General features: G+C 42.6%; 4 protein-coding genes across 4 annotated transcripts; 1 reads left to right on the forward strand and 3 right to left on the reverse strand.

Annotated features, from left to right (window-relative positions):
• The first annotated feature begins 3,143 nt into the window (after positions 1-3,143).
• On the forward strand, positions 3,144-4,450 carry LOC140715806 (histone H4). Its single transcript, XM_073028198.1, has one exon. It carries the CDS (start codon positions 3,146-3,148, stop codon positions 3,455-3,457), a length of 312 nt encoding a protein of 103 aa, XP_072884299.1. The 5' UTR covers positions 3,144-3,145; the 3' UTR covers positions 3,458-4,450.
• Positions 3,883-4,488, reverse strand: LOC140715540 (histone H2A-like). Its single transcript, XM_073027894.1, has 2 exons — positions 4,477-4,488; positions 3,883-4,393 (listed from the first exon to the last, which is right to left on the reverse strand). The coding sequence occupies exons 1-2, from the start codon at positions 4,486-4,488 to the stop codon at positions 4,016-4,018; spliced, it is 390 nt and encodes a 129-aa protein (XP_072883995.1). The 3' UTR covers positions 3,883-4,015.
• A 3,294-nt stretch (positions 4,489-7,782) lies between these two features.
• On the reverse strand, positions 7,783-8,271 carry LOC140715563 (histone H3). Its single transcript, XM_073027917.1, has one exon. The coding sequence runs from the start codon at positions 8,228-8,230 to the stop codon at positions 7,820-7,822; it is 411 nt and encodes a 136-aa protein (XP_072884018.1). The 5' UTR covers positions 8,231-8,271; the 3' UTR covers positions 7,783-7,819.
• Positions 8,272-8,869: 598 nt separating this feature from the next.
• On the reverse strand, positions 8,870-9,784 carry LOC140715564 (histone H1.2-like). The gene has a single exon (XM_073027918.1). The coding sequence runs from the start codon at positions 9,736-9,738 to the stop codon at positions 9,106-9,108; it is 633 nt and encodes a 210-aa protein (XP_072884019.1). The 5' UTR covers positions 9,739-9,784; the 3' UTR covers positions 8,870-9,105.
• Between the last annotated feature and the right edge of the window lie 12,591 nt (positions 9,785-22,375).

A 22,375-nucleotide genomic window follows, 5' to 3' on the forward strand; every position in this document is an offset into this window, starting at 1 on the left:
GGTCTATTATTTTCCTAATTCTCAAGCCTTATTGACCTATGGCATGTAGATATAATTGATTCTAATACCTGAAATATGTATTATGATTGATACTTAGACAGGAAATTTATGGAATTCAAAAGTGCATTATCTACTGGACCAATATCTGTATACAGCTAGTCAATTTCTGACTAAAGATAGCATTGATTTATTCAAATATCAGAACAATGTGGTGACAGGGCCAAGCTGTTCTCCTTGTGCACAATAAAGTAGAGTGAGATTGAGGAATAATGCAAGGTTTCAGAGTTCGGTTAATTGTAGAAGAGACTCTCAGTACATCATAGACGCAAGAGATTCTGCAATTGCTGGAAATCTGGAGCAACACATACAAAATGCTGGAGGAACTCACCAGGTCAGACAACATTGATGGAAATGAATAAACAGTCAACATTTCAGAACAAGATACTTCCTCAGGACCAGAAAAAAAGGAGAAGATGCCAGCATAAAAAAGTGGGGAGATGGGAATAGCTAGAAGGTGATAAGTGAAGCTAGGTGTTTGGGAAATGTAAAGTGCTGCTAGAGAAGGAATCCAATAGGACAGGAGAAAGTGAAGGAGGAGGGATATCAGGCGGAGGTGATAGGCAGACAAGGAGAAGAGGTAAGAGGCCAGAGCAGGGAATAGAAGAGAGAAGGGTGACAGAAAAAATTACAAGAATCCACATGTATCAATCCCTGAGTTCATCCAGGGAGAGTAATTCAAAGCATAAATATGTTGAAGTAGTACAAAAAGGAAAATAAAAAGAAATGTGGAATACAACATTATATATAATCAGAGAATGTGCAGTGCCAGGATATACAGAGAGATGTTGGAGTTCAATTTCACAGCTCCCTGGTGCTGGCTGCATAGCTTGTTAAGGTGTTAAGGTGTATTACACATTTGACTTTATTAAATGAGGTGACTGCATGAGTCTGGAAGTTAAGTTGTAGCTTTAGTTTGGAGTCTATTGAGGCTGCCTGTAGAGTACTGTCTCGGCTTCCTCTGGCATACAGTCTACTCCTCTGGAGTAGAGTTGAAAGGTCTAGTTAGGCCTACACTGGAGTACTATCCAGGCATCCTCTGCAAAAGAGCCTGAAAGACTAGTCAGGCTTCATCTGGAGTAGAGTTTAAAAACTAGTAAGGCTACCTCTGAAATTCTGCATTCCATTCTGATTGATGCATTATAGGAAAGGATTGAAGACTTTGGAGAGGAATCATAATAGATTTAGACCATAAGAACAGAAATAGGTCATTCAGTCCATCGATTTTGCTCTGTCATTCCATTATAGCTGAGTTATTATCCTTGTCAATCCCATTCTGCCTTCTCACTGTAATCTTTAACAACCTGACTAATCAAGAGCCTATCATATTTCATTTTAAATATAATAACTTGGCCTCCACAGCCCTCTGTGACTGTGAATTCTACTGAATAACTACCCTCTGGTTAAAGAAATTCCTCCTCACCTCTGTTCTCAATAGAAATCTCTCTATTCAGTCATTATACCATTTGGTTGTAAACTCACCCACTACAGGAAATATCCTCACCACTTTGACTCTGTCTAGGCCTTTTAATATTCAATATGTTTCAAGAAGATCACCCCTCATTCTTCAAAACTGCAATGAGTCAAGGCCCAGAGCAATCAAATGCACAAAATACATTCATACTTTCATTCCTGGAATTATTCTTGTGAAACTCCTCTGGACTCTCTCAAAGGTCAGCACAACTCTTCTTAGATAATAGGCCAAAAACTGCTTACAAGACTCCAAGTGCGGTCTGACCAATGACTTATATTAAAAAAAAAAGCCTTGGCTTTATGTCCTTGCATTTATGTTTGTGTCATGTCAAAATAAAAGCTAACACTGAATTTGCTGTCTTTACTATTGACTCGACAGACAAGTTAATCTTTACAGAATCCTGCACGATTATTCCCAAGTCCCTTTGCACTTCTGATTTTTGAATCTTCTCCATCTTTGGATAATAGTCTACGTTTTATTCCTTCTACCAAAGTACACGACCATACACTTCTATGTACTGTATTGCATCTGCAACTACATTGTCCATTCTCCAAATCTGTCTAAGTCCTTCTGCAGACTCCCTGCCTCCTCAAAACTTCGTACCCCTCCAACTGTTTGTATTATCCATTAATCTGGCCCGAAAGCCAACAATTCCGTCAACCAAATCATTTACGTATAATATGAAAAGGAGTATTATCAACACTGAACCTGCAGTATACCACTAGTCACTGGCAGCTGACGGGAAAAGGTCTCCTTTATTCCCAGTCTTTACCTGCTGCTAGTCAGCCAATCTTCTATTCATTTTATTACTTTTCCAGTAATACCATCGGCTTTTGTCTTCAGCAACTTGTGCAAGACTTTCTGAAAATCCAAATAACCAACATCTGCTGACTTTTCTTTGTCTATTCTGCATGTTCTTTCCTCAACAACAAGCAAAATAGATCTCAGGGCACTTGCAGGTCAATGATAAAACAGGCCGCGGAGTCAGTATGGTTTCCTCAAGGGAAAATCTTGCCTGAAAAATCTATTGGAATCCTTTAAAGAAATAATAAGGATAGACAAAGGAGAATCTGTTGATGTTGTGCACTTGGATTTTCGGAAGGACTTTAGCGAGGTGCCACACCTGAAACTGCTCAACTAGCTACGAGCCCATGGTATGACAGGAAAAATTCAGCATGTACAAAGCAGTGGCTGCTTTGCAGAAGGCAAAGAGTGGGAATGAAAAGGGAGCTTTTTCTGGATGGCTGCCGGTGAACAGTAGTGTTCAGAATATTAGCATTTAATTTTCAGAGAATTGAGCATAAACTGATGAGGTTTTGCGCCAGATATCCAGGGGTTTGTGTGATAATGTTACAGTTTGTGTTCCGTTGTGGTAACCGTTGAAAATCGGCGGATAAGGTAAATGAGCGTCCGGTCTCTGCTCTGGCTGTCCCTCTGACTCAGTCTTCACCCCTCCCCGCCTCTCTCTCCCCACACAGTCATTTGCTCTGTCTCCATCCCTTTCCCGCCTCTCTGTCTTTCAGCGCCGTTCTCGGGCAGGACGGGGCGCTTTGTATAAAATGAGACAGCAGCAGTCAGTTCGTAACTGAGCAGCGTCTGCAGTGAAGCGGTAATATGTCTGGCAGAGGAAAAGGAGGCAAAGGACTCGGCAAAGGCGGAGCCAAGCGGCACCGTAAAGTGCTGCGGGACAACATCCAGGGCATCACCAAACCAGCCATCCGCCGTCTGGCTCGGCGTGGCGGCGTCAAACGAATCTCTGGTCTAATCTACGAGGAGACCCGCGGTGTATTGAAGGTTTTCCTGGAGAATGTGATCCGGGATGCGGTCACCTACACGGAGCACGCCAAGCGCAAGACGGTCACTGCCATGGATGTGGTGTACGCGCTGAAACGCCAGGGCCGCACTCTCTATGGCTTCGGTGGATAAATATTTCTGCATTCCCCTGAACACAACACAAAGGCTCTTTTAAGAGCCACCCACCACTTCAAAGAGGGAGCATAAACCCGGACCCGAAAGAGATATCCTTTGTTTATGAGGTCAGCTTTGTTTTTCCGTAGTTTATTTAATACAGGAGGTGAGGGCCCTGCACGTTACGATACGACATCGGTCGTATCTACACTGTACTACACTGTCCCCACTCCCCCGTTGTTCTGTAAGGGGAGGATGTTTGAATTCGATAACGGACACGAAGCCAATCACACCGCCGGGGCCCTATAATAGACGCGATCGCGGCGGACATTCATCAACAACAGTCGGCAGAGGACCCTGCTTTGACATTTCAGACTGTGCAACTACCATTAACCCTGTGAGTTGCATTTCACACCAGTAAGGATTTTCAATGCACCCTGCATTAGTACAACAATGTAATCTGAACAAGAGCCCTTCCCCCACCCCCGCTTTCAGCATATCCGCAGAGCAGTTCTTCACAGACACTGTAGCGGCTCTGAAAAGAGCCTTTGGGTCACTGGGTCAGATTCTGTCTCTTCACTTGCTGGCTCCGCCGGTTTTCTTTGGCAACAATACGGCCTGGATGTTGGGCAGCACCCCGCCCTGAGCGATGGTCATCCCTCCCAGCAACTTGTTGAGCTCCTCGTCGTTGCGGACGGCCAGCTGCAGATGCCTGGGGATGATGCGGGTCTTTTTGTTGTCCCGGGCCGCGTTGCCGGCCAGCTCAAGGATTTCAGCCGTCAGATACTCGAGCACAGCAGCCAGATAGACCGGGGCTCCGGCACCCACCCGCTCAGCATAGTTACCCTTTCTCAGCAGCCTGTGAACACGGCCCACCGGGAACTGCAGTCCTGCCCGGGACGAGCGAGACTTGGCTTTGGACCGAGCTTTGCCACCGGTTTTTCCACGTCCAGTCTTTTTTTTTATTAAACAAAATATACTCTATTCAAACATAAAATTATACACGATAAACCATTCAATGACTTTCAATTCATTACAGTTTTTTCCATTACTGTCTTTACATTTTCAAAATTTTTACCACCCACGTGGCACTCTGTTCTTTCATATTTACATTCGGGGGTATACAGTCACTTTAACAAACTCAGCAATTCTTTCACAGAGAATGAGGAAATGCGTCGGGCGCTCGCCTTTCTTGTACCTTTTGGGGAAATGCACGGTGAACGATTATGATCGGTGCAGCAATTCTTATGTCATAGGAGGGAACAAATAATCCAATTAGAGAGTTGTTTTATTCACCAATCAAGAAGCAACACAGCAGAAGCGCGGAAAATAATCACTTAAATACACAATTAAAATAAACTGAATTTTGAAGCAGCCCGCCAAAATATATTTGAGAAACCTAATCTTAAATCAAATTATTTCAGGTCTGTTTGTTGGTGTGGTCTCCGCATTAACTCATTTCTGAAGTCCACCAGATCAAATATATTGTAACAGTGTTTGCGCATTTCTTTCAACAGATACAAAACTCAAAACAAATATCGACTCTCAGTGTCTGTGCCCGGTCAGTCATTCTGCGGGTCGGATCAGAATTGCTCTTCTCGAACGGCAACTGGAGTTTAGCCTACAGGCTCTGCAATGTGAGGGGGGCAAAGGAAGTCAAAGCCAACAGAAAAACAACAGAGAGGGCATATAATGGAGCAACGATTATTGGGTAGTTACAAAATGGAAAGGTTTTTAAAAACCAACAGAAAGCAAGTAAAAATCATAGAGATGGAATATGAAGGTAATAGTCAATATTATCAAAATATTAAAAAGGATACCAAAAGCTTCCTTTACATAAAGAGTAAAACAGAGTTGAGAGTAGATGTTGGACCACCGAAACATGACTGAAAAGGTAGTGACGGGGTGAAGGAAATGAATGAACTGAATAAGTATTTTGCAATAGTTTCACTGTGGAAGATACTAGCAGTACTTTATACCAAAACTTTGAGAGTATCAGGAGGCAGAAGTGAGTGAAGTTTCCAATACTGTGGAGAAGGTACTTGGGAAACTGAAAGATCTGAAGATGGATAAATCATGTGGAATATATCCCAGCGTTCTGAAAGAGGTGGCAGAATAGATTGTTGAGGCATTCATAAAGATCTTTCAAGAATCACTACATTCTGGAATAGTTACAGAAGACTAGAAGGTTGCAAATGCCACTCCACTCTTCAATAATGGAGTGAAGCAGAAGAAAGGAAATCAAGTCGAATGATGTTGGAGTCTATTGTTAAGATGTGGTTTTGGATGCTTGCAGCCCATGATAAAATAGGCTGAAGTCGGGATGGTTGCCTTAAGGGAAAATGTTGCCTAACAAATCTGTTGGAATTCTTTGAAGAAATAACAAACAGGATCCAATAAAGGAGAATCGGTTGCTGCTATGTACTTAGATTTTCAGAAGGTCTTTTACAAGGTGACACACATGAGGCTGCTTAACAAGTTAAGAGCCTATGGTATTCCGAAAATAATACTAGTATGGATAGAGCATTGGTTGACTGGCAGGAAGCAAAGAGTGAGGATAAAGGGAGCCTTTTCAAGATTGCTGTCCGTGACTCGTGGTGTTCCACGGGGGTCTCCGTTGGTACCACTTTTTATGTTTTATATCAATGATCCAGATGATGGAATTGATGGCTATTTGCTGAGTTTATAAATGATACAAAGATAGGTGCAAGGTCAGATACTGTTGTAGAAGCAGGGAGTCTGCAGAATCACTTAATCATATTAGGAGAAGGGGCAAAGAAGTGACAGATTGAATACAGAGTTGGGAATTGTACATTCACACACATTGTAAAAGAAATAAATGCGTTCACTATTTCTAATTGGAGATAAAATTCAAAAGTCCGAGGTGTAGAGGGACTTTGGAGTCCTTGTGCAGGATACCTTAAAGGTGTATTTGCTTGTTGAGTCGGTGGTGAGGAAGGCAAACACAATGTTAGCATTCATTTCAAGAGGACTAGATATAAAAGCAAGGATGCAAAACTGAGGTTTTATAAGGTACTGATAAGGCCTCACTTGGAGAACAGTGAGCAGCTTTTGTTGGATGTGCCGACATTGCACAGGTATCAAAGGAAGTTCATTAAAATAAGTTCAGGATAGGAAGGCTTGTCTTATGAACAGCTTGGTGATTTTCCGCCTCTGCTCATAGGAATTCTGAAAATGGGGGTGACCTTATTGAAGTTGATGGAAGGTAAAAAGGTCCTGATAGAGAGAATGTGGAGAGAATATGTCAAATGATGTGGAAGTCTAGGACCAGAGGTCACAGACTGAGAAAAGAGGGACATCCATTTAGAACAAAGATAAAAAAAAACAATTTATTTTGCTAGAATGGTGAATCTGTGGAGTTTGTTGCCACAAGTGGTTGTGGAGGCCAAGTGATTGTGGGTTTATTTAAGGCAGAGGTTGATATATACTTGATTGGTCAGGGCCTGATGGTTTATGGGGAGAAGGCAGGAAGCTGGGGCAGAGAGGGAAATACATCAGCCATGATGAAATGGCAGAGTAGACAATGGACCAAATAGCCGTTATCTGCTCCTATGTCTTATGGACATAGATTTAAACCAGTATGGAAAAGTCCAAGCAGAGTAGCTATAACTTCATCCCTTTCGGATGCACATCTCCAAAGGGAAGTAAACTTGTTCTGAATTCCATAAATGTCTCCCCTTCAATTGAATTTCCCGCAGTCCTTGCCAGATTGAGAGAATGTGACCCTTAATTAAAACCTTTGCCTCTCTTTTACTTAGTGGAATGTCAAGATGAACAGCACTGCCCTTCATAGATTGCTTAACAAACCTATCAACTACTTCACTTCCAACATGAGCTGTGATCCAGAAAAGCAGACTGTTTGTCTAACTTCCAGTAAAATGTTTGGAAAACTATTGGACGGATCCACCTTAAGATAAGAAAAAATACAGGGAAGGAATCAGAACAGACAACACAGTTCGACTGTATTCCTCTATCCAATGCAATGATTGCCACTATTTCAATAGTTTGAGCTGGAAAATCATGAGATAACCTTTTTCTAATTGACACTTGAAACTGGGTGTACATTGACTGCTGCACCAGTGTTCTGAGAGACTGGGTCTTTAGAACCTTCTGTAAACAATGGAACCATTCCATCATGTTGATAAAACACAGATGGAATCAACACAGCAGCTGAGTTACACAGCGGAAACACTTTGCCAGCCAGGCTTAACGTCTGTGTTGTGGTGCAGTTATGACACAAAGCACACAGTAAAAGCTGGGGAATGCAAAGGTTACTGAACAGAAAAAGACAGCCCTTTCCATTGTCGGATTGGTGGCTCTTAAAAGAGCCTTTTGTGGTACTTGGTACCGAGGCCGGACTCAGGCGCGTTCCCCGCGGATGCGGCGGGCCAACTGGATGTCCTTGGGCATGATGGTGACTCGCTTGGCGTGGATGGCGCACAGGTTGGTGTCCTCAAAGAGTCCAACGAGGTAAGCTTCGCTGGCTTCCTGCAGAGCCATGACGGCCGAGCTCTGGAAGCGCAGGTCGGTCTTGAAGTCCTGAGCGATTTCTCGCACCAGGCGCTGGAAGGGCAGTTTGCGGATGAGTAGCTCGGTGGATTTCTGGTAGCGCCGGATCTCCCTCAGGGCCACAGTGCCAGGCCGGTAGCGATGGGGCTTTTTCACTCCCCCTGTGGCTGGAGCGCTCTTCCGCGCAGCTTTGGTGGCCAGCTGTTTGCGGGGAGCTTTTCCTCCAGTCGATTTCCGCGCTGTCTGCTTGGTCCGGGCCATTGTCCTACAGCAACCTTAAAGCGGGCTCAAATTCTAGGTTGAAACAATCGGAACACGTTCGGGGACCGGATTTTAAAGAATTGATGAAGGAGCACCCCTCTCTCTCTGATTGGTTACAAGGGAGATTGCAGCATTGTACCGTTGCGATTGGCTGTTTTTCCATCAGCAGTTTGAAGCTGACCAATGGAGGGGCTGGAGGGAGGTGTGGAATCTTACCTCTGACCAAATATGGAAACTGGAGACAGTCACGATTCAGCCAATCTGACTCCAGTGATTGGATGCGGCTCAATTTCAAATCGCCCGCCAAATCTAAGGGCAAAAGGGTTTCTTACATCAAACAGAATCATGAATTCTCAAATTCCACCTTCAATTAAATCGCCATTTTCTTTCCTCAATTCGCTGAAACTGAATGTTTGCATTTTGACTGAACAGTTTCTCAAGGTGAGCGAATTCAGTCCTGCCGTAAACGGGAGGACAGAGAGGATTTCGATTGATTTTACTTTACTGTGTTTACTAAATGGTTCTGCGGGAAAACAGCCGCAAGGTTTTCAAAAGGACCACCGAAACCAACACTGAAATGAAATGCTGCTTAATATATCAGTAAAATATTTATTACAATCAAATAATTAAATTCCTTATCTCTTCCCGCTCCAAATCGCTGTTTAAAGGCAAACCGACGGCCGCTGTTTCCTTTTATAACATCGCCCTGACCTGCCCAAGAGAGACGGCATCAGAGTAATAGAGCAGAGACAGACCTCTATCTTCCAGCTCCCTCCCGACGTTACTACAAAAGTAAATTGTCTAACTCTTTCGTGGGATGTGAGTGGCTCTCAGAAGAGCCGTTGGTTTCAGGTATTTAAAGGATGTATTTTTATTTACTTTTTGGCAGCCGTCTTCTTGGCTTTCACGGATTTCGCCTTCGGCTTAGGTTTTGCTGACTTCTTGGGCGCCTTCGCCTTCGGAGCTGAAATCTTCTTGGGGCTCTTGGGCTTCTTCGCAGCCTTCTTGGCCGTAGGTTTCTTAGCTGCCGCTTTTTTAGCCGCCGGTTTCTTACCACTTTGTCTCTTGGCGGGAGATTTCTTTGCTGCTTTCTTGGCCGCAGTTTTCTTGATCGCTGGCTTCTTGATCTGAGAAGTCTTGGCCGCTGGTTTCTTAACCTTTTTCGCGATTTTCGCCATACTGTCCTTTTTAGCGGCCTTCAAGGAGCCGGAGGCACCTGCGCCCTTGGTGTGAACCAGGGAGCCGCTTTCCAACTTCCTTTTAATGACCATCTTGATCTGACTTTTCAGCTTTTCCACATCTACGCCGTTGGCGGCCAACCCTTTCTTTATCGCGACTATGGACACCCCTCGGTGACTGCGGCAATCCGCCACAATCTTGTCGATCTGTTCGCCCAGTTTGGGACCGGTTGGCTTGGTCCGGGCGGCCGCCGCCTTCTTCTTGGGAGCCTTGGTTGCAGCGGCAGGCGCCGCTGGAGGAGCCACTTCAGCTGCTGCCGTCTCGGTCATGCCGTTTACTCTGCGAAAACTCTCCCAAAACTCAGAACTGAGTGAGAAATGAAGCGAGAGGCAGCCGTGGGGAGCAATTTAAAGGCAGCAAGCGGACGGGGCGGAGTCATCCTGCCCCCGGCCGCTCCAACTCTGTTTCTTTCTCCTCAAAAACCCTCCAGCGGAATTCAATTAAAATAAGGCATCTCCATCACCCAGACCGCTCTATGATTGTGTCCGAGGCCGGATTCTTTGCTGTAAAACAAGTCTGGTCCGAATTAAAGGCAACAGATTTCATATTAACCCGTTTACCTGCTACACTAAAAGTCGTTCTCTCCCGCAATCACCGGCATGTTCGCCGTTTTCCGCCCGAAATACTGCAACCAACTAAAAATATGCAATAATTCCCACTTCAGGGCTGAGCTGGGGAACTGGGCCATCTCGTGACAGGGAAATCTTTGTATTTTTCCACAGGAGGGCCGGCGAAATGCGGCGACGTGATCGGATTCACAAACACAGCCGCGTCGCATTCAAACTGTCACTAGCTTAACAGTTCTGTATCTTGCAATTTTTAACCTACGCTCATTAGTTTGTTTATTTATGTGTAATCTATCTGGAAATTTCATCCTTTACATTCATGTTCGGAGAAACGTTTTCTCGTTTGCCGGTACGTCTTCATGTACATTGTAAAATGGCAATAAACTTGATTTGCCCGACAGTGACACCAGCTTGAGCCGTCGAGTCCTTTAACACTGTTCGACACACCGTTCATATCAGCATAATTACAGCACAAACTGGGGGCCCAGTGCACAGGGTTTCCTCTCCGCTCGCCTGTTACTTGTAGAGTAAGCCCAGCTCAGTAACATCTCAGCCAATGGCAGAGCATTCCTAAGATTCACTTCTGTCCAGCTACAAAAATTCCCCCTAGTCTCCGTTCTAAAAGGTCGTCCCTCAATTTCCACGATGTGCCGTCTAGTTCTCGATATCCCAACATTAGAAACATCTTCTCGACATTCACCCTATCTATTCCTTTCAATGAGACACACCGCCCCTCCCCCATTTTTCTGAATTACAGTGAGTACAGGCCAGAAGTTGCCAAACGCTACACATTTGATAACCCCTTCATTTCCGGAATAATCCCCGTGAAACTCCTCTGGACTTTCTCCAATGACAACGCATCCTTTCTGAGATATCGAGCCCAAATCTGCTGACAATATTCTAATTGTGGCCTTACTAGTGTTTTATAAAGGCTCAGCATTATCGTCTTGCTTTTTTTATTCTATTCCCCTCGAAATAAATGCCAACATTCCATTTGTCTCCTTTAGCAGAGACTCAACCTGTAAATTAACCACCTGGGAGTCTTTTAAGAAGACTCCCAGGTCCCCCTGCACCTCTGATGTTTGAACCTTCACCACACTTAGCTATTAGTCCGCACTATAAGAACATCCATGCCCGTATCTTTCCTGTAACATCATATGATTTTATCTTGTTAAGAAGCTCTATGTATAGCACCTTATCAAATGCCTTCTGAAAATCCAAGTAAATGACATCCACTGTCCCTCCTTTATCCACCCTCCTTGTTACTTCCTTGAAGACATCCAACAGTTTGTAAGGCAAGATACCCCTTGATAGAAACCAAGCTGACTTTGACTTATTTTATCATTAGTCTCCAAGTTTCCCAAAACCTCATCCTTTATAATGGACTCCAACACATTCCCAACGACTGAGGAGAGGAGAGGGGACCATAGGAAAAAAGGGATGGAAAAGGGGCACCAGGGAAAGCTGATGCACATGTGAGAAGAGGTAAGAGGCCAGAGTGGGGAACAGAACAAGTGGGGAGATGAAGGGATTGTTTTTTTTTTAATCAGAAAGGGTAATTGGAACTCATGCCATTAGTTTATGAGGCTAGTCAGACAGAATATGTTGCTCATTCACTCTGAGGGTGGCCTCATTCTGGTACAAGAGGAGGCCAGGGAACCGACTAGAACTAGCAGACATTGCCTGAAGATTCAGGGGTGAAGATTTAGGACAGAGAAGAGGAGAAACTGCTTTTCCCAGAGAGTGGTGAATCTGTGGAATTCTCTGCCCAGGGAAACAGTTGAGGCTTCCTCACTATATATATTTAAGAAACAGTTAGATAGGTTTTTACAAAGTAAGGGAATTAAGGGTTATAGGGAAAAGGCAGGGAGATGGATCTGAATTTACAGACAGATCAGCCGTGATCTTACTGAATGGCGGGGCAGGCTCAATGGGCTGGATGGCCTACTCCTCCTATTTCTTATGTTCTTGTTACGACATGTTGGAATTGGAATTGGAATCGTATTTGAAAACTTAGGCCACCAGTTCTTCCCACTTTTGGTTGATCGAGCAGAGGCGCTCGATAAGCAGTACCCAAATTTATGAGAAGTGTCACCAATGTAGAGGAGGCCACTTTGGGCACACTGGGTACAATAGACAACACCAACAGACTCACAGATGAAGTATTCCCTCAACTGGGGGGATTTTCTGGGGTCCTGAATGGAGGTAACAGAGAATGCAGATAGACAAAGGGTCTATTTCCATGTTGTACAAATCAGGGAAGGTAAACCAAGGCAGGAAGTACACAGTGAATGGCAGGGCCCTGGGGAGCGTTGCTGAAAAGAGATCCTGTGTATTCCTGGCTCCACCACCAACCTCTGGCCACTCATTCCATATGATAATTATTGTTTGTGAGAAAAATATACCCTTCAGATCCATTCAAACATCCATACTGTCACTTTAAATCAGAATCAGGATTATTATCACTGGCAAGTGACATGAAATTTTTTAACTTAGCAGCAGTTTAGTGAAATACCTAATCTGGAAGAAAAAGCCATAATAAAATAATAATAATAATAATAATAATAATAATAATAATAATAATAATAATAATAATAATAATAATAATAATAATAATAATAATAATAATAAATTAGAAAATCAATTACTGTATATGTATAGTGAATAGATTAAAAATTCTGCAAAAAATCAGAAATATATATAAAAAAAGTGAGGTAGTGAGTAATCAGATGGCAGAGGGGAAGAAGCTGTTCCTAAATCGCTGAGTGTGTACCTTCAGGCTTCTGTACCTCCTACTTGAAGGTAACAGTGAGAAAAGGGCATGCAATGGGAGCTGGAGGTCCTGAACAATGGACACTGCCTTTTCTGAGACACCACTCCTTGAAGATGTTCTGGGTACTTTGTAGGCAAGTACCTAAGACGGAGTTGACTAAATTTACAACCCTCTACAGCTTTTTTTCAGTCCAATGCAGTAGCCCCATCACCCCCCCATCATACCAGACAATGATTCAGCCTATCACAATGCTCTCCATGGCACATCTATGGAAGTATTTGACTGTACATGTTGAAATACCAAAACTCTTCAAAATCCTAATGAAGTATAGCTACTGTCTTATCTTTGTAATTGCATCTATATCTTGGGACCAGGTTAGATCCTTAGAGATCTTGACACCCAGGAACTTAAAACTGTTCAATGTCCCCACCTCTGATCCCTCTATGAGGATCGGTCTGTGTTCCTTTGTCTTACCCTCCGGTCCACAATCAGCTCTTTTGTCTTAATGACATTGAGTGCCAGGTTGCTGTTGGGACACCACACCACTAGCTGGCATATCTCATTCGTGTACACCCTCTCGTCACCACCTGAAATTCTACCATCAACAATTGTATCATCAGCAAATTTATAATGGTGTTTGAGCTATGCCAAGCTACATAGTCATGGGTACAGAGGGAGTAGAGCAGTGGGCTAACAACACACCCGAGGTGCACCAATGTTGATCGTCAGTGAGGAGTTGATTTTATCAGCAGTCTGCACAGAATGTGGTCTTCAGGTTAGGAAGTCGAGGATCCAATCGCAGAGTGAGGTACAGAGGCCCAGATTCTGCAACTTCTCAATCATTGTGAGAATGATAGCATTAAATGCTAAGCTTTAGTTGATGAACAGCATCCTGACATAGGTGTTTGTGTTGTCCAGGTGGTCTAAAGCCATGTGAAGAGCCATTAAGATTGCATCTGCAGTTGACCTATTGTGGCGATAGGCAAATTGGAATGGGTCCAGGTCCTTGTTGAGGCAGGAGTTCAGAATAGTCATGACCAACCTCTCAGAATATTTCATCACTTTAGATGTGAGTGCTACTGGGTGACAGTCATTACGGCAACTCATGTTATGCTTCTTAGGCACTGGTATAATTGTTGCTTTTTTGAAACAAGTGGGAACTTCCACCTGCAGCAGTGAAAGGTTGAAAATGTCCTTGAATGCTCCCGCCAGTTGGTTGGCACACATATTCAGAGCCTTTTCAGGAACTCCATCTGGACCTTCCACCTTCTGCCTTGCAAGGGTTCACTCTCTTTAAAGACAGCCTAACATCGGCCTCTGAGACAGAGATCACAGGGTATCAGGTGGAGTAGGGATCTTCACAGCTCTAGCTTTATTCTCCCTTTCAAAACAGGCATAGAAGGTGCTGATTCTAACACTCTCTAGCTTTCGACACCCATCCCATGTGTAACATAGTTTGTCTATTTATCCAATCTATTCCACATATCACTCTCCATACCTCTCATGACACCTGTTTTCTTCACTACAGCAAAGTCAAACAGAGCTTCATCACATCACGTCTGTATTGTGGTGACAAGGACTGTACACAATATTCCAAATGCAGCCAAACCAACTCATTGTACATCGAAAACATGATGTCGCAACACTTGTACTCAATCTTTGGCTGATGAAATAGGCAGACCACACACCTTCTTCACAACCCTGTCAGCCTGTGATGCCACTTTCAGGAACTGTGTAAAAACACCTGAGGCGCCTCAATGAACAAGGCACAGAGTGATATGGAATTAATGCAGGCAAATGGGATTAGTATAGGTGAGCAGATGTAATGGGCCAAAGGGCCTGTCTCTGTGCTGTACAACTCTATGACTCTACGACACTCCACATTGCCTGCAGTGTCTTCGGCTGCCTTGGACCTCAGCTCTGAGTTTGCCTCACTGAACCCCATGTCCTCTGAGATGATACAGGGAGCCTCACACTGTAATTGACCTGTCAGTTCTCTCTCTTAATATTATCCATTTCCATCTGAACCTTCCCTTTCGACGTACCTATCTAAATGCCTTTTAAATATTGTAATTCTACCCACTTCTACCACTTCCTCTTGCAGCTTCTGTGTAAAAAAAGTTATCCCTCATGTTCCCTCTCTACTTAAATCTCTGCCTTCCAGTTTTAGACATCAGACACCTGGAAAAATATTACTCACGTTATCTATTTACTTATATCTATATCTCTAAGTGATTCTATACACTTACAGAATCACTTTGAAGGTCTCTACAAATCATGTTACCAGATTGATTGATTGATTTGTGCAGTTTCTTTTGCACATTGGCTCTTTGTCAATCTTTGTTTATGTGTAGTTCTTCATTGATTTTATTGTATATCTTTGTTCTATTGTGAATGCCTGAAAGAAAATTGCAAGTGAGTATATGATGACATTCATACTTTGATAGTAAGTTTACCTTGAACTTGTGAACTGATGACTGGGAGATTGTCGAAGGCGTAAAGAACTATCTAAGAACACAGTGTGATATGGAGTGGAAGGAGCGAGATTGGCTTAATTGTGAACATGGGAATATAAAGGTACTAGAGTGATATAGATGATAGACAAATGAGCATGCCATATAAACTGGCATCAAACTTAGCACAATATCAGGGGCCAATCACAAACAAGAGAAAATCTGCAGATGCTGGAAATCCAAGGAACACACACAATGTTGGAGCAACTCAGCTGGCCAAGCAGCATCTGTGAAAAAAGAGTACAGTCAATGAAGTGCCGGAGGACTGCCGAGATCACAGAGGGGGAGCAGTGAGAAAGGGTTTCACTGACCTCCCTTTTCCATTCGTCCCAGCCCACTGATCTCCCTCCTGGCACTTATCCTGGAAAGCGAATAAAGTGCTAGACCTGCCCCTACACATCCTCCCTCAGTGCAGCTCAGGGCCCCAAACAGTCCTTCCACGTGAGGCGACACTTCACCTGTGACTTTGTCAGGGTCATATACTGTGTCCAGTGCTCCCAGTGTTGCCGCCTGTATAACAGTGAGACGCGACATAGATTGAGAGACCGTTACGCCAAGCACCTACGCTCCAACCGCCAGAAGGAGTAGGATCACCCAGTGGCTACCCATTTTAATTCCACTTCCCATTCAGATATATCAATCCATGGCCTCCTCAACTGTTGTGGTAAGGCCACACTCAGGTTGGAGGAACAACACCTTATATTCCATCTGGGTAGCTTCCAACCTGATGGCATGAACATCAATTTCTTGAACTTCTATTAATGCCACCCCCCTTCACCATCCCCCATCCCCTTTTTCCTCTGTCACTTTATCTCCTTACCTGCCCGTCACCTCTCTCTGGTCATCCCCCCCACCCCATTTTCTTTCTTCCATGGCTTTCTGTCCTCTTCTATCAGATTCCCCCTACTCCAGCCCAGTATCTCTTTCACCAATCAACTTCCCAGTTCTTTACTTCATCCCTCCCCCTTCAATTTTCACCGATCACCTTTTGTCTTTCTCTCACCTCCCCCTAACTTTTAAATCGACTTCTCATCTTTTCTTTCTCCAGCCCTGCCAAAGGGCCTTGACCTGAAAAGTTGACTGTTTACGCTTTTTCATAGATTCTGCCTGGTCTGCTGAGTTCCTCCAGCACTTTGTGTGTGTTGCTTCAATATCAGAAGCTGAATGGCCTGTACTCCTCTTCATCTGTTCTGTATTCCAAGAGCTCAAAAAGGGAACATGAAATATCATGAGGAAGATTAAGAAAATTTTCAATAGTTTTTTATACATATGTTTAAAAGAAGATTTTTTCTATGGAGAACATATACCTCTCAAGGATAAATGACGGAATTTCTGTCTGAAGCCAGAGGGTAAGATTATAAATGAGTACTTTGCATTTTTGTAAGAGCAGATAGAATTGAATGAAGACAAGTGTGAAATGTTGCACTTGGGGAGGACAGACCAGCGTAGGACTTATACAGCGAATGGTACAGCACTGAGGACTGTAGTGGAACAGAGGGATCTGGGAGTATAGATGCATAATTCCTTTAAAGTGGCATTGCAGGTAAAGATGGATGGAAAGAGAGCTTTTGGTCAATTAATCCTTATAAATTATTTGCAGGAGTTGGGATGTTATGTGAAGTTTGTAAGACATTGGTGAGGCCAAATTAGCCATTCTAATCACCTATCTGCAGGAAAGATATCAATAAGATTGAAAGAGTGCATAGAAAAAGTGCAAGGATGTGAGGACCTGAGTTATAACGAAAGGTTGAACAGGTTAGGACTTTATTTCCAGGAGTGTAGGAGAATGAGTGGAGATCTAACAGAATATACAAATTTATGAGGAGAATCAGTAGGGGGAGTGAGTGCAGGCATTGAATTGTGTTGTGACAAATGTGTTTGATCTTACAGCTATTGCAGGGACATGGTGGCAGGCTGCCCAGGACTGAGAACTCAGTATTCCAGCATATTCAGTGTTCCACAACTCTGCCATGGATGGCCTCAAGCCCGGTTGCAAAAGGAGGGTTGGACAAAGGGCTAGTAGCCCCATCTTGTAAAAACACAAAGCTACAGAAGCTCCATGGACCTCAACCCAGGAAGAGAATGGATCCTCCAAGAAGATGGGCTTCACCTGAGGTCCATGAAAGACTGACCCAGGACAGAGGACTCTGGTGAGCTATTGTCAATGGCCTCTGTCACAGTAGGGGTGATGGCCTCAACTAACTAACAATGTTCCACACAGATTGGGACAAGGGAAAGGAGGAGGGTGGCCTTGTTCATCATGGCGTGGTGAGGAGATATGTACAGTATGAACAGTAGGAGCCTCTGCACCCTTAGGTGTTACCTCTTCATGAGATAAAACTAATCAAACTGCAAGGTAGAGTGGAAGAGGAATTTGTGGAGTGGTCAGGGACTCTTTCTTACAGCAGTCTGTTACAGAACCTAACCAGGAACAGGTCACTTTAGTTGTAACTTGCACAATGAGGTGAGATTAATAACAGATCTTCTGTGAAGGATCATTGGTGGAAAATTCCACCAGCACCCCCCACCCCCCAACATGACACAGTTTAGACCATAAGATATCAGAGGAGAATTAGGCCACTTGACTCATCGAGCATACTCTGCCATTTCATCATGGCTGATCCAATTTTCCTCTCAGTCTCAATTTCCTGCCTTTTCCCCATATCGCTTCATGCCCTGTTCCATCAAGAATCTATAAACCTTTGCTTTAAATATACATAAAGACTTAGCCACCACAGCTGCCTGTGGCAAAGAATTCCACTTTCGGAAACATCCTCTCCATATCCAGTCTATCACAAGGGCTTTCACCATTTGATTGGTTTCGAAGAGGTCACCCTCATTCCAGTGAATAAAGGCCCAGAATATTCAAACGCCCAACATATGACAAGCCATTCAATACTGAAATCATTTTCGTGAACCTCCTTTGAAGCAATGTCGTCTAACTAAATATGGCCAATTACACGGATGTGAGGATGGTGTTGTCTGGAGTGGATGGGGTGTTATGCCCGCAGCCCCCTCCTTTGTTTTTTTTATATTAGTTTTATCTATATATTTTACAAATTAACAAACCCCAAGTCACAATAAGGAACATTAATACAGTGCAAAATTAAGCATACAATGACAATATGCTACAAAGGAAGAGAATTTAACAAAAAAGCACCTAAATTAAAGACAAGTAAACTTAGTATCCTCCCCAAGCCCCACAACACAAAAAAACCTCCAGACCAACCACAACACAATATAGAGAATATAAATCAGGACAATCAAACTCCCAGACTGTGAATACACTTAGCAACAGAGGATAATAATGCCTACTACCAGAAAAAAAAGGGAGCAGAAAGCAAGGGACCAAAAAGAAAAAAAAACCCTAGTCAAGAGGAAGGTTATGAAAGTACTCGATAAAAGGTCCCCAGACCTTATGGAACTTTAGATCTGAATTAAGAACTGAATAATGAATTTTTTCGAGGTCCAAGCAGGCCATAATGTCGTTAAGCCATTGCGCATGAGTGGGCGGGGCAACTTCTCTCCATCTAAGGAGGATCATGCGTTAAGCCAGGAGAGAGGCAGAGGATAATATTCGGCATTTGGTCGGACTCAGACGTAAATCTGTCTCGCCCCAGAAACCGAACAAAGCAATGAAGGGGATTGGTTCTAGGTGCTGATTCAGAATACATGATAACGTAGTGAAGACATCTTTCCAAAATTTCTCCAAGCTAGGACAGAACCAGTACATATGAATGAGAGAGGCCACACCCCTCTTGCATTTATCACAGAGCGGACTAATGTTAGGGTAGAATCGAGATAGTTTAGATTTAGACATATGGGCTCTATGAACAATCTTAAACTGTAAAAGGCAATGGCGAGCACAAAGAGAGGTTGAGTTAACCGATTTGAGAATCGAGTCCCAGCTCTCATCAGATAAGGAGGTATTTAAATCCTGCTCCCAGGCCATTTTAATTTTATCCACAGGGGCCAGTTGAAAGGCTGCTAATTTATCTCGAATAATTGATATTAAACCTTTACCTAGTGGATTAATGGAAAGAAATAAGTCCATAGCATTTTTCGCAGGCATTTCAGGAAAGTTAGGAATTAAAGGAGGAATAAAGTGTCTAATTTGGAGATATCTAAAAAAATGAGCATTGGGCAGATTGAACTTAACAGAGAGCTGCTGAAAAGAAGCGAAGCGATTATCAATGAAAAGATCTTCAAAATGTCTAATGCCCTTCCTATACCAAACATGGAATGCTGAATCGTACGTAGTAGGTAAAAAAATGTGATTATGTACGACAGGGCTGGAAACGGAAAAACCATGGAAACCATAGCATTTCCTAAACTGAGCCCATATACGCAAAGTGTGTCTAACAAGAGGATTAGCTATTAATCTGGGCAGACTACTAGGGAGTGCAGAGCCAAGAAGTGCAGAGATAGATAATTCTTTAGTGGAGCTCAACTCCATTGCCACCCAATTAGGGCACTCGGGTTGGCCGTGGAAGAAAGACCAAAAGGTAGCACAACGTATGTTAGCTGCCCAATAATAAACGAAAGTTAGGTAAAGCCATGCCACCCTTTTTTTTTTAGATTTTTGGAGATGGATTTTATTAATTCTAGAGCGCTTATTCTTCCACAGATATGACAAAATAATAGAGTCTAAGGAATCAAAAAAAGATTTAGGAATAAAAATTGGGATAGATTGAAATAAGTATAAAATTTGGGGAGAACATACATTTTAACAACATTAATACGACCTACCAAAGACATAGATAGAGGTGACCATTGTACTAGACTCTGTTTTATAGTATATGAAAGATTGGCAAAGTTTTCACGAAAGAGATCTTTAATCTTCCTTGTGACTGTAATTCCAAGATAAGTAAATTGATTATGGACTATTTTAAAAGGGAGATCACGAAATGTTAGTTCTTGTGCTTCTTTATTAGTTGGGAAAAGTTCACTCTTATGTAAATTAAGTTTATAGCCAGAGATCTGGCTAAACTGGTCAAGAAGTGAAAACATTAGAGGTAAGGATGTAGACGGATTTGAGAGAAAGAGTAATAAGTCATCAGCATAAAGAAAAACTTTATGCTCAACACCCCCTCTCCAAATCCCGGTCAATTCAGGACAATTTCGAAATGCTATCGCCAAAGGTTCTATAGCCAAATCAAAAAGAAAGGGACTTAAGGGGCATCCCTGACGGGTGCCACGTTTGAGATTAAATACCTGGGATTTCTGAAAATTAGTTAAAACAGAAGCAGTAGGACACAGGTACAGCAATTTGATCCAAGAGATGAAACTTTGACCGAGGTCAAATTTTTCTAAGACTGCAAAAAGGTAGTTCCACTCTATACGATCAAATGCTTTCTCCGCATCGAGGGAAATAACACATTCAGGAATCCCAGTTTGAGGTGAGTATAAGATATTAAATAAACGCCGAATGTTAAAAAAAGGGAGACGGTTTTTAATAAAACCTAATTGGTCATCGGAGATAATGGAGGGAATAACTGTTTCTAATCTATGAGCCAAAACTTTAGCTAAGATCTTTACATCAACATTGAGCAAAGAAATCGGCCTATACGAGGAACACTCTGTTGGGTCTTTGCCCTTTTTTAATAGAAGAATAATAGATGCCTCATTGAAAGAGGGTGGCAATTTGCCATAGTTAAACGAGTCAGATAATACTGAAAGTAACTGAGGAGAAAGAAGTGAAGAGAATGATTTATAAAATTCTACAGGGAACCCATCAGGTCCAGGAGATTTCCCTGAGGACAGTGCAGAGATTGCAAAAGATATTTCTTCTGATGATATAGGCGCATTAAGTTTGGCTTTAAAATCAGATGAAAGTGAGGGAATGCTCAGATTCTTTAAAAATTGATCAACAGAGATATTGTCATTCAAAGATTCAGAGGAATAAAGCCGAGAATAAAAAAATTTTAAATGCGTCGTTAATTTCTAAATGATCCGATGTAAAGTCTCCGTTCTCCTTCCGGATCTTTGTAATATGTTGTTTGGCTTTGGAACACCTCAGCTGGTTGGCTAGAAATTTACCAGACTTATCCCCACGAATGTAAAAGCGACTCTTGCTTTCAAGAAGTTGGCGTTCAACAGGTTGAGTAGACAGAAGATTAAATTTAGTTTGGAGTTCAGCACGCTTCTTGTATAGTTCAGGGTTCTTAGTTTGAGCATATAGTTGATCCAATTCTTTAATCTGGTTAATGAGGTCTAATCGATCTGCACAGGATCTTCTGTTGAGATTTGCTGTGTAAGAGATTATTTGACCCCTCAGATATGCTTTCATGGCATCCCAGGCAATCTGGGATGACATTTCAGGTGATGTATTAGTGTTAAAATAAAAGGTTATCTGATCCTTAATAAATTTTAGAAAATCATCATCCGATAGTAAAGTTGAATCAAACCGCCAGTGTTTATTCCTCTGAGGGAGACCAGGAAAGTTCAGAGAGAGAGTAATTGGGGCATGCTCAGAAATCAGTATACTCTGATAGTCACAAGAGTAGGCAAATGGAATAAGTTGGTTATTGAGTAAGAAATAGTCAATTCTAGTGAAGGTATGGTGAACACGTGAAAAAAAAGAATAATCTCTCTCAGTAGGATGAAGGAAACACCATATATCTGAGATACCAAAATTAGAGAGAAACAATTGGATAGCTAAGGCAGATTTAGTAGGTGATCTGGTAACAGAGGACGATCGATCTAGATTAGGATCTAACCAACAGTTGAAGTCACCACCCAGTATAAGAGAGTATGAGTTTAAGTCTGGTAGTGAGGAAAAAAACTGTTCAAAAAAGTTAACATCATCAAAGTTGGGGGCATACAGGTTTGCTAGTGCAACTTTAGTGTTATATAGTTTACCAGAAACAATAATAAAACGGCCATTTGTATCAGATATTTTATTATGGAGTTCAAAAGGAATATTTGAATTAATAAGAATGGAGACTCCCCTAGCTTTAGCAGCAAAGGATGAATGAAAATGCTGACCCGCCCACTTTGACAGAAGCCGGGAGTTATCAAAACAACGAATATGAGTTTCTTGAAGGAAAGCAAT

This window comes from Hemitrygon akajei, chromosome 24 (assembly GCF_048418815.1).
Source record: "Hemitrygon akajei chromosome 24, sHemAka1.3, whole genome shotgun sequence".
NCBI lineage: Eukaryota > Metazoa > Chordata > Chondrichthyes > Myliobatiformes > Dasyatidae > Hemitrygon > Hemitrygon akajei.

What these genes read in the sequence shown, in the direction of transcription:
- LOC140715806 (XM_073028198.1), top strand. Translation starts at nt 3,146, where the DNA reads ATGTCTGGCAGAGGAAAAGGAGGCAAAGGACTCGGCAAAGGCGGAGCC.
- LOC140715564 (XM_073027918.1), bottom strand. Translation starts at nt 9,738, where the DNA reads ATGACCGAGACGGCAGCAGCTGAAGTGGCTCCTCCAGCGGCGCCTGCC.
- LOC140715563 (XM_073027917.1), bottom strand. Translation starts at nt 8,230, where the DNA reads ATGGCCCGGACCAAGCAGACAGCGCGGAAATCGACTGGAGGAAAAGCT.